The sequence below is a fragment of the Bufo bufo genome, chromosome 11 (genome assembly GCF_905171765.1).
Source record: "Bufo bufo chromosome 11, aBufBuf1.1, whole genome shotgun sequence".
In the NCBI taxonomy this organism is placed as follows: domain Eukaryota; kingdom Metazoa; phylum Chordata; class Amphibia; order Anura; family Bufonidae; genus Bufo; species Bufo bufo.
In genome coordinates this window covers 100,261,372-100,278,049 of record NC_053399.1, presented here as the reverse complement: position 1 = coordinate 100,278,049, position 16,678 = coordinate 100,261,372, and the positions used below count along the sequence as shown (strand labels likewise).

Sequence of the window (16,678 nt, the reverse complement as noted above, 5' to 3'; positions counted from 1 at the left end):
GACGGCTACTTGAAGGTTGGAGGGAGAGCAGATGCGAACAGGGTGTACCTCAAATGAGGTGAGTGTAATGGAGGGTGGCAGTGGAGTTGGGCTGTAGGAACAGGTGTCTGATAGGAGAAGACCAACTCCTCCACCATGTTTGCAGCCGGGGTGGGGGTGAAATGAAATCCGCTATAAGAGAGTGCAGCAGGGGAGGCGGTGTCAGAGGGTGTCAGCCATGTTTCAGTGAGACCCAGAAAGGAAAGGTTTTGAGAGATGAAAAGTTCGTGAATGTAGGACAGTTTGTTACAGACAGAGCGTCAATTCCATAATGCTCCTGCAAGAGGAACCAAAGGAGCAGGGGTCAGAGGAATGGTGATTAGGTTTAAGGGGTTGCAGAAATTTGTAGAAGGAGATTTGTATTGGGACATGGAGATGATAGTGGGGATTTGCTGAGAGGGACCTGGATTTGGAGAGAGATCACCAGCAGTAAGGAGAAGCAGAGAAATTGTTAGTAGGTGAGAATAAGAGAGGGCAGGAGGTGTCTGTGTGTCATAGGCTCAAGGAAAAAAGATTACCGGTAAGTGTAATCACCTATTTCCTTGTCCAGCGCGATTCAGCGCAGGGCAAGGGGAGCATTGGAGCGTGAAAAGCTCAGATGCTCCACTTATTCATGAGTGCAGATCGGGTTGTGTCCTGGACAACCCCTTTAATAGGTGTCATTTTGATTGCTTCTAAAACACAATACACTATTTCTGTAGTGTGTTGTATTTTTGTCAGTGCTACACCAGAGAGGCACAGCCTGCTGGGAAACTCTAGAGCAGTGGTTCCGAACCAGTGGCCCGGGAGTCCCATGTGGCCCGCAATGCCCTTCTGTATGGCTCGCCATGGGACGCCTGAATTCTGACCATATGTACTGGCATTTGACATTGTTTCAGACCTACCCTAGGTTTATCACCAAACAGTGCAAATTGGGTATAATGCTAGTGTTACATTTTACACTGAAATGTTTATCAGCAAATGTTTGTAGTTTCAAGCTTTTTGTTTCTCCACATTCAAAATTTCTCTTCATTTTTATATCTGAATCGTCTGTTCCTCCCGATCATCACTGAACGTTGAATATGGGTCACAACATACAAAAATTTGGGGACCTCCACTCTAGGGACAGGCCTGGGGCCTACACTAGGATCTGGCCTACCTGTACAGGCATCAGCACCCTCCAATCTCATTTGTGGGGTGCCGATGGGAGACAGAGGGAGCCTGTTGTTTAGATGCCACGGTAGCCACTGCTTGGGGGTCCAGCCTAAGACCCCTTAGTGACTGACGTAAAAAAGCATATTGGTGATCACTAAGGGGTTAAAGCTGCAGCACACACCAAATTTACACTGAAATGTCTGCTAACACAAAAAAAGTCATATTCTTTGTTTCTTTTTTGTGAGTATTCTCTCCTCTGTGCTGTAATGGATGGGTGTTTTTCTTCTTCTTGCAGGGGATTTTACTGTCCGCCTGGGCTCAAGAATGGATGTCATAACTCCCAGTGATGGTAAGGATCCTCAGGTGGGACGTACATTTTTTATAAGTTCCTACCCTGGCAACATAACTGCCTGCTCAGGTCTTGATCGGGCCAGTTTTAGACCAGTTGTGGCCCTGGGCAAGTTAAAAGTGGGCTCCCAACTGCTAAGATGTTGTACCAGTCACGTGTAGTCTATTTAGATGGCGATGTGAGGAGAGCAGAGCTGATCTCCAGCTCTTACAGGGGCATTTCTTCCAGGTTACAATCTGCTGCTGATGCGTGTCTACCATGCTGGTAAATTACAATGGGCTGTGGATCTCTCATTACTGTTCTAGACGACTTCATTCTTGTGTCTCCTCCATCTCCTAGATGATGAGACCCAGCAGTTCTACCAGCAGCTCCGTCAGTATGAAGATCACGTCCTGAGGATGACATATGAATATTTCCAAGATGATCTGCTCTACATTGTGGAGACCATGAGTCCTGTATCACTGCTGAGCGAGCTGTGCACGCGAAATCTCCCTGATGTCGAGGTGAGAGGCCATGAGCTGCCATTACTGTACACAAGTGCCTTATGTGTTATCAGGGGGTATAGAGAAAGTTTACTCCGTGTCACCCTCCTGCTGTCTCCGAGAGGCTGAGCACGGAGTAAATCGTGGAAACAGCAGCTTATATTTAATGGCGAGCCCCCTGTAGAGATGCACTCCAGCCTTGTGGAGCGTTGAGCCCCTTTCCTGCTTACAAAGATTTTTATATCATATATTCTCTTTTTCCAGGACTGATCTGTGTATAACCCGCCTCATGTGTGACCTTTCTTATGTTCTAGAAATACCAGAGTCTAGAAAATGATGGAAGAAGTTTGGCCCGGACGTTACTACAGGATATTCGTCAGATAGGAAGGGAAGCTGTGATAGTATTGTGGGTCAGCCTTTATGTCTTACGGAGATGCCACGATATCCCCGACCTGCACGCTGTACTGGAGGAACTGTGTCAGAGAGGTAGGGCTGTGTATGAGACGTGTCAGCCATGAATGCCTCTGCAGAAATCTGTAGCTCTAATGTCGGCCATAAACAACCTTTTTTATTTATTTTTTAACATCTGAGATAAACTTGGGGTGTTTTCTGATAAATTCTATGAGGGACATTTATCAAGGCCTATACATCACAATTGTGGTGTAAAAAAGTTGCACATTATGGCCCACGGCATGTGTGCACCATAATTTGTGACTTTTTAAACTTCTCTGCACTTTTCAGAAGTGCCAAGAAAAAGGGGACATGGCTTTGTGCCGCCACCACATTTACTATAACTTTCGCCAGAAGTTATAGCTCAAGTCTACGCCAGCCGGTAGCTGGCGTAGACTTCAGTTTCTGGCCTACAGCAGAGCAGAGATAACAAATCAGGCGCATTTCACTCCAGCGTAGGGAGATGGATCCGCCAGTCTTGATATATCTTCCCCATTGTCTATACCATTTCACTGAGAGACCGCCATAAATCATAACTGTTAATGATATGAATAAAGACAAAAAGTATGTGATAAAAAAAAAACTTCCAGAGTCAAGAGGCACAAAGGCCTTCCCGGCAGGCAGTAAAGAAGCTCACCCTGATGTCATCCTCACTAAAACCTAAAATGGGATGTCCTCCCCGACAAGAGCAGTCCTGTGTCAGGAACCCCTCCTAGTCCACTCCAAGTAGTCCCTGGCACAGAAAGCGCAATTATATGTGATTCTGTACATCCTCTGTGTGACTATATTTACATACAGAATTCGGTACCTGTGTATATCAGTGTGCACCTCATAATTCCACACACGTTTCGTCTACACATATCCACAGATATACTATTGATGCATATTATGTGACCCTCTGATACGCATATTTATTATTTTGAATTTCTGGTGTACGGACTGCCGAAAAATGCACCAACTTGATTAGGAGCCCTGTTCCTGTTGAATGTTATGCTAAGCTGGGCTTATGTATCAGGTGTAGCTTAAGTGGTACGGCAACGTGCGCTCCTGCCTATACACCATGTGCTGGGGCCCCATTCATAAACTGTAGACTCTGTACACCGCTGAGAAGTCAGCGCTGTACAGAAAAGTGTATTTTATGCCCGTTAAGTCTATAAAAAATTCAAAATGCATTAATAAAGTATATTACAAAAAGTGTTATTAGGGCATTTAGGACATTTCACCAAACACTTAATTAAAAGTTTAGTTACTCTTTAACCCCTTCCCACATTATGTGGTGCCTTATCGCATTCCCATGTGCATGTACGCAATGGGATCAGGCGGGTGCAGCTCCTGCTTGGTGCGGGTGCAGCTCCTACTTACACAGTAAGACGCTGACAGTTCAATTCAGTACAATACATAATGTATTGTACTGAATTGAATGGAAACTCTGAAAACGTGAAGTCCCACAGTGGGACAAATATAAAAATAAAAAAATAAAAAGCATCCTTTCTCGCCCAATTCCTTGGGGGACACAGGAAACCTTGGGTATAGCTCATCTCCATAGGAGGCGTGACAGCAGCTCCGTCAGTATGAAGATCACGTCCTGAGGATGACGTATGAATATTTCCAAGATGATCTGCTCTACATTGTGGAGACCATGAGTCCTGTATCACTGCTGAGCGAGCTGTGCACGCGAAATCTCCCTGATGTCGAGGTGAGAGGCCATGAGCTGCCATTACTGTACACAAGTGCCTTATGTGTTATCAGGGGGTATAGAGAAAGTTTACTCCGTGTCACCCTCCTGCTGTCTCCGAGAGGCTGAGCACGGAGTAAATCGTGGAAACAGCAGCTTATATTTAATGGCGAGCCCCCTGTAGAGATGCACTCCAGCCTTGTCGGTGCCAGTGGCTGAAGGGGCGTCCCTGCTGGATGGACTGAGGGTGAAAACGTCGACTGGTGAGGTGGCTATGCAGCCGTTCCAACAGTCCCCCCCCCCCCCCTTTAGGGTTTTAACTTTCGTGTTGCCTCTGCCTAGCCTTGTCACATTACAAGGCTTACTGTCGGCTTCCCCCCCCTTGTGTGTGGAGCAGGACGGAGCGGTGCTCGTGGGGGAGGGTTTACTGCAAGTTCAGGTGCTGCGGCCTTGTGGGGCCGCCTTTTGTTATCTCGGCCAGTGCTGCCGCGGTGTTCAGCTGCCGGCTGACTTCTCTTGCCGGTTACCGGTGTGTCATTCGCCGCCGGTGTATAAGGAGGTGGTCGGGGGGCAATATTTTCTCGGCGGCATATTTGTTTGAATCGCGCGCGCGAAAGTTCCGGCGGGGGGCGGAGCTTCGTTCCGCTTCTCCTGTACATGTTAGACATTCAGTCGGGGGGGCGGACGTCTTTCTTCCCGCTCCTCGCTGGCCCCGCCTCCTCTTCGTGCCTGCTCTCAGGACGGATCGTTTTTACCTCAGGTTTTACCTCTGCTGTTGCCGCTGCTGTTGTCGCTGCTGTTGTCGTCCGCTCCCACTGTGACCTGGTAGGACTGTTGACCCTTTCTAGCTCTGCAGCCCTCTGGCCTGGACGCTTTTATATTACTTCAGCCAACATGTCTGACCCCTCAGCGCCGGCCGGTCCTTGGTATCACACCTGCACCGCATGTAAGGCGCCCCTCCCTCAAGGGCAGCCTGACCCGCATTGCTCGGCTTGCAAAGCCCCATTACAGGGTCCGCCATCTGTTGTGTCACCCCCTGGCCTATTGGATCCCCCTGACTGGGCTAGGTCCCTTTCCCAGGCTGTGGTCAGCCTCTCTAACGTTGTGGGCCGCCTTGCAGAGGTATTGCCCTTATCGCAACTGGATATTTCCCCTGCTGGGCCCTCCGGGTCCGCTATCTTAGCTGACCCGTCTGAGTCCCTCTCTCCAGGCGACACCTCCAGAGCCCGTCAACCCCAGAAGCGGTCTAGGGCGGAGCGCCTATCATCCTCGGATGCTTCAGTATCACCCCCAAGGGTGCGCTCTCAGTCGGGCCCTTCCTCGATACAGGATATGCCCTCTGAAGGGGAACTAGTTGATTCAGATTGTGATATGGACTCGGCCTTGCCTTCAAAACTGGCTTCTGCTGTGGGCCATCTTATTAACAATATTCGTGATACCTTTAAGATTCACGATGATCCTCCTAATTCTGAAAAAAACAGTGTTTCCTTTTTTCGCCAAAAACAGGCGTCTGCAGTTTTTCCCCTCCACACTGACTTCTCGTCGGTGGTTTCCAAGGCCTGGGCCCGCCCTGATGCCCGTTTTACCCCGCCTAAGAAGTTAGATATCTGTTATCCATTCCCGGCGGATTGCATTACAAACTGGGCGTCACCACCCAAAGTCGACCCCCCGGTGGCCCGTTTAGCAAAAAGCACGGCTATTCCCGTTGCTGATGGCTCTTCCTTACAATCCACTGAGGATCGCCGTATAGAGGCCATTACCAAAGGTATCTTTGCAGCCTCCGGTTCCGCCCTCCGGCCGGTCTTTGCTTCCGCTTGGGCTGGAAAATGCGGTTTCAGAGTGGGCTTCTCAGCTGGATCAGGAGCTTGAATCCGACGTCCCTATTCAGGACCTCCGTGCTCTAGCCCAACTTATCGTTCAAGCCGGCAAATTTGTCTGTGAGGCATCCCTTGATGCGGGGGCTCTCATAGCCCGTTCGTCTGCCCTGGCCGTTTCGGCCAGGAGGGAGCTTTGGTTAAAGGTTTGGACGGCGGACTCCACGTCAAAGCGGTCTCTTACTGGCCTTCCCTTTACTGGTTCTCGATTGTTCGGGACCCGCTTGGATGAAATCATATCCGAAGCCACGGGGGGGGAAGAGTACGCATCTTCCTCAATCTAGGACTAGGACCACCACTCGAGGCCGTCCCACTTTTTCTCGCTTCAGGTCTTCCCGCAGGGCTCCCGCACCTCGCACCTCTTCAGGTCCATCCCCTAGCTCTGTCCAAGACAGACGTAAGAAACCTTTTTTTCGGACCCAGCCCTCCTGGCGCAAGTCACAGCCTGCTCGCCCTTCCGCGACCAAGCAGAACACTACCTGAAGGTGCGCCCCCACCCGCCCGGGTGGGGGGACGTCTCTTCCTGTTCAGGGACTTCTGGCAGGCGCACGTCTCCGACGCCTGGGCTCTCGAAGTTGTGTCTTCCGGGTACAAACTCGAGTTTACGTCCCTCCCCCCAGTTCGGTTCTTTCGCTCCCGGGATCCCCAAGGGGCGGCCGATTTCTTTACTGCCACTCGCACCCTTCTGGACAAAGGGGTCATCGCTCCGGTTCCCATGGAAGAAAGATTCAAGGGGTTCTATTCGAACCTTTTTGTGGTCCCCAAAAAAGAAGGCTCGGTTCGTCCCATTCTGGATCTAAAACGGTTAAACCGTTTCCTTCGTCTTCAGCGATTCCGGATGGAGTCTCTCAGATCGGTGGTGGCCTCTCTGGAAAAAGGGGAGTTCCTGGCCTCTATCGACATCCAGGACGCCTACCTTCATATTCCAATCGCTCGGTGTCATCAGTGCTTTCTGCGCTTTGCAGTGGGGTCCGACCACTACCAGTTCGTTGCTCTCCCCTTCCGGGTGGCGACGGCCCCTCGCGTTTTCACAAAGGTCCTTGCCCCTGTCCTCGCCTTACTTCGTTCCAGGGGAGTTTTTCTTCTTCCATATTTGGACGATCTCCTTATCAAGGCACCCTCTCTGTCACTGACATCCGCCAGTGTGGACCTCTCGCTACAAACCTTACGCCGGTTCGGTTGGATTATCAATCTTCCCAAATCCGCTCTTGTTCCATCCAGGCAATTGATCTTTCTGGGGATGCTGCTGGATACAGATGCAGCGGAGGTTCGGCTTCCGTCAGAGAAGCGCCAGCTCCTTCATCGGTCGGTTCGGAGCCTTCTGACCCACCGCCATCCTTCCTTCCGGTTCAGCATGCGGGTCTTGGGACAGATGGTGTCCTGTTTCGAAGCAATCCCCTACGCGCAGTATCACTCCCGCACCTTTCAGACTGCCATTCTGTCCGCATGGGACAAGTCCCAGGAAAGTCTGGATCAGCACTTTCCCCTTCCCCCCCAGGTTCGCTCCTCTCTCCTCTGGTGGTTACGGACCCCTCTCCAAGGGAAGTCCTTCCTGCCGATAACTTGGTTGGTGATTACCACCGATGCCAGTCTGCGGGGTTGGGGGGGGGGGTGTTTCCTCCTCGGTCCGTACAAGGCATTTGGTCTCCATCGGAGTCCAAACTGCCGATCAACGTTCTGGAGCTGAGGGCGGTTCTCCTTTCACTCCGGCATTGGACTTCGCTGCTTCAGGGTCTCCCTGTTCGTGTCCAATCGGACAATGCCACGGCTGTGGCATACATAAATCATCAGGGGGGCACTCGCAGCGCGGCGGCGATGAGGGAGGTGTCTCTAATCCTTCGCTGGGCGGAAATTCATGTTCCAGCCATTTCGGCCATTTACATCCCGGGGGTGGACAATTGGGCGGCGGATTTCCTCAGCCGGACGACGATCGACCCAGGCGAGTGGTCTCTGCACCCCGACGTCTTCGAGTCTCTTTGCCTTCGTTGGGGTCGTCCGGACGTGGATCTCATGGCCTCCAGATTCAACCACAAACTTCCCACCTTCATGGCCAGAACCAAGGATCCGGACGCTTACGGCGCGGACGCGCTCGTCCTTCCCTGGACGGAGTTCTCTCTCCTCTACGTTTTTCCGCCCCTGCCTCTTCTTCCACGAGTCCTTCTGAAGATCGCGGCGGAGGGCACGCCTGCGATCCTAATAGCCCCGGATTGGCCTCGTCGTCCTTGGTACGCCGACCTTATGTTGCTCCTGGCAGACGCCCCCTTGCCTCTGCCTCTAAGAGAAGACCTCCTCTCTCAAGGGCCGATCTTCCACCAGCATTTAGGGTCGCTACGTTTAGCGGCGTGGCTATTGAAACCGCGGTCCTAATGCGGCGGGGGTTTTCTGCTGACGTGGTCCGTACCATGATTCGTGCGCGTAAACCGGCATCGTCCAGGATTTATTACCGAACCTGGCGGGCCTATTTGAATTTCTGCGAGACCTTAGATGTTCATCCCCTTCGGTTTTCTCTCCCCACGATTTTATCCTTCTTGCAGTCTGGTCTGGACTTGGGTTTAGGTCTCAGTACCCTAAAGGGTCAGATCTCAGCGCTTTCGATCCTTTTTCAGCGACCTCTGGCTCCGCTCGGTCCAGTTAAGACTTTTCTTCAGGGGGTTGCTCACTATGTTCCCCCGTATCGCGCTCCCGTTCCATCTTGGACGGCTCTCCAATCTTCTCCTTTCGAGCCTTTGCGCAGGGTTTCCCTTCGCTTGTTGTCTTGCAAAGTTTTTTTCCTCGTTGCCATCACGTCTCTTCGGCGTGTGTCTGAATTGGCGGCACTTTCTTGCGTAGAACCCCTCTTGGTTTTTCACCAGGACAAGGTGGTTCTCCGCCCGGTTCCGGACTTCCTTCCGAAGGTGGTGTCCGCTTTTCACCTGAATCAAGATATTGTCCTTCCTTCTCTGTGCCCGTCCCCGTCTCATCCTCGGGAACGGGATCTTCACCGTCTGGATGTTGTTAGGGCTCTGAGGATCTACTTGGATGTAACTAGACCCTTTCGGCGCTCGGATTCTCTATTTGTGGTTCCGGAGGGTCCGCGCAGGGGGCTGGCGGCATCTAAAGTGGTTATTGCCCGCTTCATCAAGATGGCTATTGCTGAGGCTTACCGTGCTAAGGGCAGGGAACCGCCCTTTGGTGTTACCGCTCATTCTACCAGAGCGGTCGGGGCTTCCTGGGCTCAGCGGAATCGAGCTTCGGCTGAACAATTGTGTAAGGCGGCCACCTGGTCTTCTTTGCACCCTTTCACCAAGTTCTACAAGGTGAACACTTATGCATCGGCGGATGCTGCTTTGGGCCGCCTGGTCTTGCAGGCGGCGGTTTCTTGATACCTGCGGTGGTTTAATTCATCTTGGGTTGTGGTCCCTCCCTATTTGTGGACTGCTTTTGAACCTCCCAAGGTTTCCTGTGTCCCCCAAGGAATTGGGCGAGAAAACGAGATTTTTGTATAACTTACCAGTAAAATCTCTTTCTCGCTCTTCCTTGGGGGACACAGCACCCACCCATTGTTTTGGTTGCCCTGACGGGAGTTTTTTGACTTGTTGGTGTTAATTTGGTCGATCCTTGCCTTTGTTTTAACTACTTGGGCACATAACTGGTAGTCGCTCGCTCCAGGCTGAGGGTATAGCTGCTGGAGGAGGGGCTTAACAGTCTTTCACTTAGTGTCACGCCTCCTATGGAGATGAGCTATACCCAAGGTTTCCTGTGTCCCCCAAGGAAGAGCGAGAAAGAGATTTTACTGGTAAGTTATACAAAAATCTCGTTTTTCCCAAGATAAAGTAAAAAAAAAAAGAAGGAAAATAAGAAAAGTAGACATATTAGGTATCGCCGCGTCTGTAACAACCTGCTCTATAAAAATATCACATGACCTAACCCCTCAGGTGAACACCGTAAAAAAATATAAAATAAAAACGGTAACAAAAAAGCCATTTTTTGTCACCTTACATCACAAAAAGTGTAATAGCAAGCGATCAAAAAGTCATATGCACCCTAAAATAGTGCCAATCAAACTGTCATCTTATACTGAAAAAAAGTAGCCTCTACATAAGACAGTGGCCCAAAAAATAAAAACTATGGCTTTCAAAATATGGAGACACAAAAAATCTTTTTTTTCAAAAATGCTTTATTGTGTAAAGCTGAACCAAACAACAACAAAAAAGTTGTCATATTTGGTATTGTCGCGTCCGTAGCAACCTGCTCTATAAAAATATCACATGATCTAACCTGTCAGATGAATGTTGTAAATAAAAAAAATAAAAAATGGTGCCAAAACAGCAATTTTTTTACCTTGCCTCACAAAAAGTGTAATATAGAGCAACCTAAAATCATATGTACCCTAAAATAGTACCAACAAATCTGCCACCTTATCCTGTAGTTTCCAAAATGGTCACTTTTTTGGAGTTTCTACTCTAGGGGTGCATCAGGGGGTCTTCAAATGGGACATGGCAACTTAAAATTATAGAACCTGTCACCTGGATTTAGTGTATAGAGCTGGGGACATGGGCTGCTAGATGGCCGCTAGCACATCCGCCACATCCCCACAGCTCTCTGCACTTTTATTGTGTTAAAAAACCGTTTTGATCCATATGCAAATGACCTGATATGAGTCCTGTGTCCGGAGATGAGTCAAGCGGAAAGGAGCCCAGCACCGCCCCGCGTCCTCCCAATCTCCTCCTTGCTGGCTGACGTCACAGAGCTGGAGCGCCGAAATCTCGCGATGCGTGAGCTAGCGCATGCGCAGTGTCGGCATCATGTTAATTTCCTGTGCTGGCATCAGCACAGGGAACGAACTACGCATGCGCTAGCTCGCGCATTGCGAGATTTTGGCGCTCCAGCTCTATGTAAGCCTCACAAAGTGACTTCAGACCTGAACTGGTCCTGAAAAAGTTTAACATTTGCTTCTAAACTTCTAAGGCCTCTTTCCCACTTGCGTTGTCCGGATCCGGCGTGTACTCCACTTGCCGGAATTACACTCCGGATCCGGAAAAACGCAAGTGTACTGAAAGCATTTGAAGACGGAACCGTCTTCCAAATGCGTTCAGTGTTACTATGGCACCCAGGACGCTATTAAAGTCCTGGTTGCCATAGTAGGAGCGGGGAGCGGGGGAGCAGTATACTTACAGTCCGTGCGGCTCCCCGGGCGCTCCAGAATGACGTCAGAGCGCCCCATGCGCATGGATGACGTGATCCATGTGATCACATGATCCATGCGCTTGGGGCGCCCTGACGTCACTCTGGAGCGCCCGGGGAGCCGCACGGACGGTAAGTATGCTGCTCCCCCGCTCCCCGCTACACTTTACCATGGCTGCCAGGACTTTAGCGTCCCGGCAGCCATGGTAACCACTCTGAAAAAGCTAAATGTCGGATGCGGCAATGCGCCGAAACGACGTTTAGCTTAAGGCCGGATCCGGATCAATGCCTTTCAATGGGCATTAATTCCAGGTCCAGCCTTGCGGCAAGTGTTCCGGATTTTTGGCCGGAGCAAAAAGCGCAGCATGCTGCGGTATTTTCTCCGGCCAAAAAACGTTCCGTTCCGGAACTGAAGACATCCTGATGCATCCTGAACGGATTTCTCTCCATTCAGAATGCATTAGGATAATCCTGATCAGGATTCTTCCGGCATAGAGCCCCGACGACGGAACTCTATGCCGGAACACAACAACGCAGGTGTGAAAGAGCCCTAAGCCGTCCCAAAAAAATAAAATGTAATTTTCTAAAAGATCCAAACATGAAGTAGACATATGGGGGATGTAAATGAGTAACTATGTTTGGAGGTATTACTATCTATTATAAAAGTAGAGAAATTGAAATTTGGAAATATGGAAATTTTTCCAAATTTTTTGTAAATTTGCTATTTTTTTTATAAATAAAAATGAAATATTTTGACTCAATTTTTCCACTGTCATGAAGTACAATGTGTCACGAGAAAACATTCAGAATGGCTTGGATAAGAAAAAGCGTTTTAACGTTATTACCACAAATTGACACATGTCAGATTTGCTAAATTAGGCTGCGCCCTGAAGGTGAAAAATCTTTCTGGTATCCAATAAGAAGTGCACCCTTTCTTCTAAGCCCCATCCTTATTTTGAACCACCCTTTTTTTTTGGTACAAATTACACCAGAATTCTGGTTTTGATTAGTAAATCTCCATTGTGTTGATGGAAGTATTTTGTTTCAACTGATCGCAGTTTGTAGAAAACAAGGAGCAGAATTCTTATAAGTTCTATGTACCAAATATTGTGAGAAGAAATCCTGGCTATATGTCTGAAACGAAGACATCACAGGGCGATTATCTCCAGGACCATTAGTCACTGTATAACCGTACAGCACTGATGATGTCTATAGACCACAGAACCATTCATGTCTGTCCTTTCTTATTAGGTAACACTCTGGTTGAGCAAATCCTACTGGATGAAGACGGACAACAGCTTAGCTCTGTACTGACAGGTAAGCATTGGGGCAGGGGGGTAATATTCATGGACTTTATTGCCCCACACTCATTTTCAGGGTTACATTAGTCCACTCTGCTCTTTCAGTACAACATGTATGTAATGAATGTGCATAGTTGTGGGTATATGTGTGCACCCCTCTGTCTCGCTTACAGTGATCATACACTCATATGTGTTCATATCTGTCATATGAACAATGTTTGGGCACATTTTGCAATTTTTACATTGTTTTAACATGAATAGAAGATTTGAGAATAAGTAAATATTTTTATCACTTAGCCTGTGTGAGCCTACTAAGTGTGGTTAAGTATATATGTGAAGTAAAACAGACAAATCACAAGGGTGATCACAAAGGATGCTTCATTTTTGGCCACATAATCTCCTTTAGTCCCAGACTTCTGCTGGGAGTAGGTCTTGCTAGTTTCCGCTTTTTCCCCGCTATCTAGGGATTATATTAGGCCATTTTATTCCTATTGGGGGTTGCTTTAACCCCCCTTCCCATGTTTACCTCTTTTAAAGCTGTTTCTCTTTTCCTAGCACCCACCAGTGTCTGCCCACCAGGAATGCCCTGTTTTCGGCCACACTATCTACTCTAGGCCACAGTCTGTCCTGCCTTTTTATTTTGTCTTCCCAGGTATTTTCTAGGGGTGTTGCTTCCCTCATGGACTGCTTTGCTGTAGGAGGCGGAGATGCCTTTCTCTAGAGGGTGCATACCCCCCCCCCCCCCCCCCTCATCTGCAGTGCTTCTTGGTGGAATACTTCAACTTCGGGTCAGGAGGTGGGCCTCTGTCTGTGCAGTGGCTTCATGGTGCGTCAGGAGCCAGCCCCCCATCCTCCATCTGGGGTTGCCGCGTGCCTCTGCATGGGGTTGCTGCGCCATGAGTGGCCTAGGGTCTCCTCCTCATAGGTCCTGCTCATGCCCAGCGTCCAAGGTATCTGCTCCTAGGGATGGACTATCACTAGTGGAAAAACCTCAGACACCTGCCTAGTTGAGGGACAACTCTGAATCAGAGCAGAGCACCAGCCTGTCTTCTGCCATGCAGAATCTCATCAGGGTGGTTAACTACAATCGTCCAATGAGGGACTCCACTTTTCTAGGTGATTGGTCTCCTTTTTAGCAGCTTCTCAGATGGTCTTCTGATCGTAATTCCGATCCACAAAGGTAAGCTGGTTTGCCGATCCTCCATTGTGCTGTTGTTACATGTCTAATGCTGCCTCCAGCCAGCTGTATCCCCCCCCCCGCTGTATCTAGCATGCCTGCATAGTTATCTGTGCCACTGACACATACATTACCCCCTTATCAGGCTGGGTACTTGTACCACCACCAAATGCTGTCTCCTGCAAACCTTCTTGTTTACAGTGCCTATAGTGCATTGGAGATATTCAGGCTAACTTAGAGATTTTCCACTGTAGCAGAACTTCAGCTGTATTTCTGGTGGATACTCAAAACGGGTAAGGAATTTGTTAGACAGGTTATCACTATTGTCTGATTGCAAATGAGCATAGGTGATTAAGGTGTTAAATGTGTTGTTGGGGGAGGAGCTTTTGTGGGAGTGTGTGTATATATAGCCACATAGTATTAGCTTGCCTAATTATAGCTTGCTGCTTTATCAAAGTGCTGCTTTTTATAATTGCATTGGAGATACTCAGGAGGTAATCTGGAGATGGATACAATCTAAACAAGTAAGATTTGTTTGTTTAAAATCTTTCCCCTCTTCAAAATGGCAGACCTGGTTCTGTGCAGGAATTGTTGTGCTTTTATTTCAGGTTCCACTCTTCGGAGGTTTGGATGCTGTCTGATCTGTAGACAGCTCTCCGTAATGCAGCAGGAAATGCATTTTTGAAATCTGAGATTTGGAAATGAACCGTTAAACAAACTCAGGCTGAGAACGTTGCAATGCCACTGCCACAGATGCCCCCTAGAAATGGAAGATGGCAAAATTTGGTACAAACCTTCTGTAGTTGCCTGTAATCCTCAAGAAAGCATGAACTTGCTTCTTGTTTACAGGCTGAGGCCATCTTTGTATAGCTTCCATTTTATTTATCTGAGGCTTTACAAGACCATGGCCTTTTTTATAACCCAGGTACTTGGCCTCCTCCAGACCAATGGCACATTTTTTTGGATTTGCTGTGAAACCTGCCTCACACAGGGAATCAATAACCGCCTACACTCTAGGTAGATGGGAATCCCAGTCTGGATTATGTCCTCCAGATATGCTGCTGCATACTTTTATCCATTACCCTCTGAAAAGTTGCAGGTGCACCGTGCAAACCAAACCATAAGACAACATAAAGGTACAGACCATCTGGAGTTGCAAAGGCAGTTTTCTCTTTGGCCTCATCTGTCAGTGGTATTTGCCAGTACCCTTCAGGGCTCCAGATGGCGACCAAAATGGTCTCAAATGTGACCTAGAATTGCTAAATGGCGACAAGACTTTCTAGACTTATCGCCATTTTCGACTAGACCCGCCGCTGCTCTGCCGCTTTCACAAACTGACATGGGACGCGCTGCTGTCAGCGCGTGCCATGTTCTTCTCAACAGCACAGGGGAGAAGGAGTCAGTCCCTCCCCCCTGTACTGCTGCTGCCGCTGCCACCAATGGGCTGATAGCAGGGAGGAGGAGGGGAGGGGCTGTGGCCACTGCGCCACCAATGAATATCGTTTATGCTTAATACAAACGCAGGCTGCGCTGTGGGTGCCGCACCTGAGGGGTTATTAGCGGCGGATCGCAGCGCCGCGCTCAGTCATAGAGGCTGGGTGCCGGGTATGGGATATGTCCGGCACCCACAGCGCAGCCTGCGTTTGTATTAAGCGTAAACGATATTCATTGGTGGTGCAGTGCACTGAACCCCCCCTCCCCCAGTATTATCATTGGTGGTGCAGTGCGCCCCCCCCCCCAAGTATTATCATTGGTGGTGCAGTGCGACCCCCAACCCCCCATCCCTTAAGTATTATCATTGGTGGTGCAGTGCGACCCCAACCACCCATCCCCCAAGTATTATCATTGGTGGTGCAGTGGCAGTTCCGATCGGAGCCCCAGCAGTGTAATCCTGGGGCTCCGATCGGTTACCATGGCAACCAGGACGCTATTGAAGTCCTGGGGCTCCGATCGGTTACCATGGCAACCAGGACGCTATTGAAGCCCTGGCTGCCATAAAGTTAAAAAAAATAATAATAATATTAAGTTTAAATCACCCCCTTGCCCAATTTTACATATAAAATATATAAACAATTGAAAAAATTACATATTGCCACGCCTGAAACAGTGCAAACTATTATAATATTTAAAAAATATCTCCTATGCTGTGAACGCTGTAACAGAAAAAGAAAAAAACTTGCAATTTGCCATTTCTTTGTCATCCTATCCCGACAAAAATTAGGTTAGGACTGTTCTATTATGGTCCAGAGGTTCCATAAAATGTGAAATTTTGGTATCGTGACAACCCTAGGGTAAGACGTGTGTTTGTTTTGTTTTGTTTTTTATTATACCGTAATTATATGCATTTTAAATTTGCCGACTAAAAATTTAAATTTGGCTCCTAAATTTTTCTGGTTAGGAGCCAATGGCTCCTTGACATTTTTTTTAGTCTGGAGCCCTGCCCTTTGGTTAAATCTAGAGTGGTTATATACCGGGCATTTCCGAATCTGTCAATGAGCTCATCAACTCTTGGCATCGGGTAAGCATCAAACTTGGAGACAGCGCTCAGCTTACGGAAGTCATTGCAAAGCCTCCAGCTACCGTCTGGTTTTGGATCAGAACTATGGGGCTGGACTATTGGCTATGGGACTCTTCAGTTACTGTAAGGTTCAACATTTTTCTCACCTCCTGAGAAATAACTCCTCTCCTGGCCTCTGGTATTCTGTATGGCCTCAGCTAACCTTTTTACCAGGTTCAGTAATTATGTTATGCTTAATGAGAGAGGTGCGACCTGGGACTTCAGAGAAAAAGTCCCTATTCTTAAAGAGGAACCCTTGCACTTCTACCTTTTTTGTGTCTGTGAAAGGGAGTCGGATACTGTGACCTCTGACAAGAAGGGCTTCTCAGAGCCCAGCTGCTCTGAAGGGAATGAGGTGTCTGCAGCAAGTGATGGTCAATCTTTCCATGGGTTGATAAGATTGACATGGTACACTTGCTCGGGCTTCCTCTTACTAGGCTGACGAATTTTGTTCATTTTATTTTATTTTTTTATGAC

At 48.6% G+C, this 16,678-nt stretch overlaps 1 protein-coding gene across 1 annotated transcript in view; it reads left to right on the top strand.

Moving 5' to 3' along the window:
• The first annotated feature begins 552 nt into the window (after positions 1 to 552).
• LOC120982268 (NACHT, LRR and PYD domains-containing protein 3-like) overlaps positions 553 to 16,678 on the top strand; it is a 51,317-nt gene continuing 35,191 nt past the window's right edge. Inside the window, exons 1-5 of the mRNA XM_040412302.1 lie at positions 553 to 559; positions 1,469 to 1,522; positions 1,862 to 2,025; positions 2,319 to 2,490; positions 12,418 to 12,483. Of these exons, the coding sequence (XP_040268236.1) occupies positions 1,498 to 1,522; positions 1,862 to 2,025; positions 2,319 to 2,490; positions 12,418 to 12,483 (427 nt within the window). The 5' untranslated portion in view covers positions 553 to 559; positions 1,469 to 1,497. The remainder of the gene's footprint in view (positions 560 to 1,468; positions 1,523 to 1,861; positions 2,026 to 2,318; positions 2,491 to 12,417; positions 12,484 to 16,678) is intronic.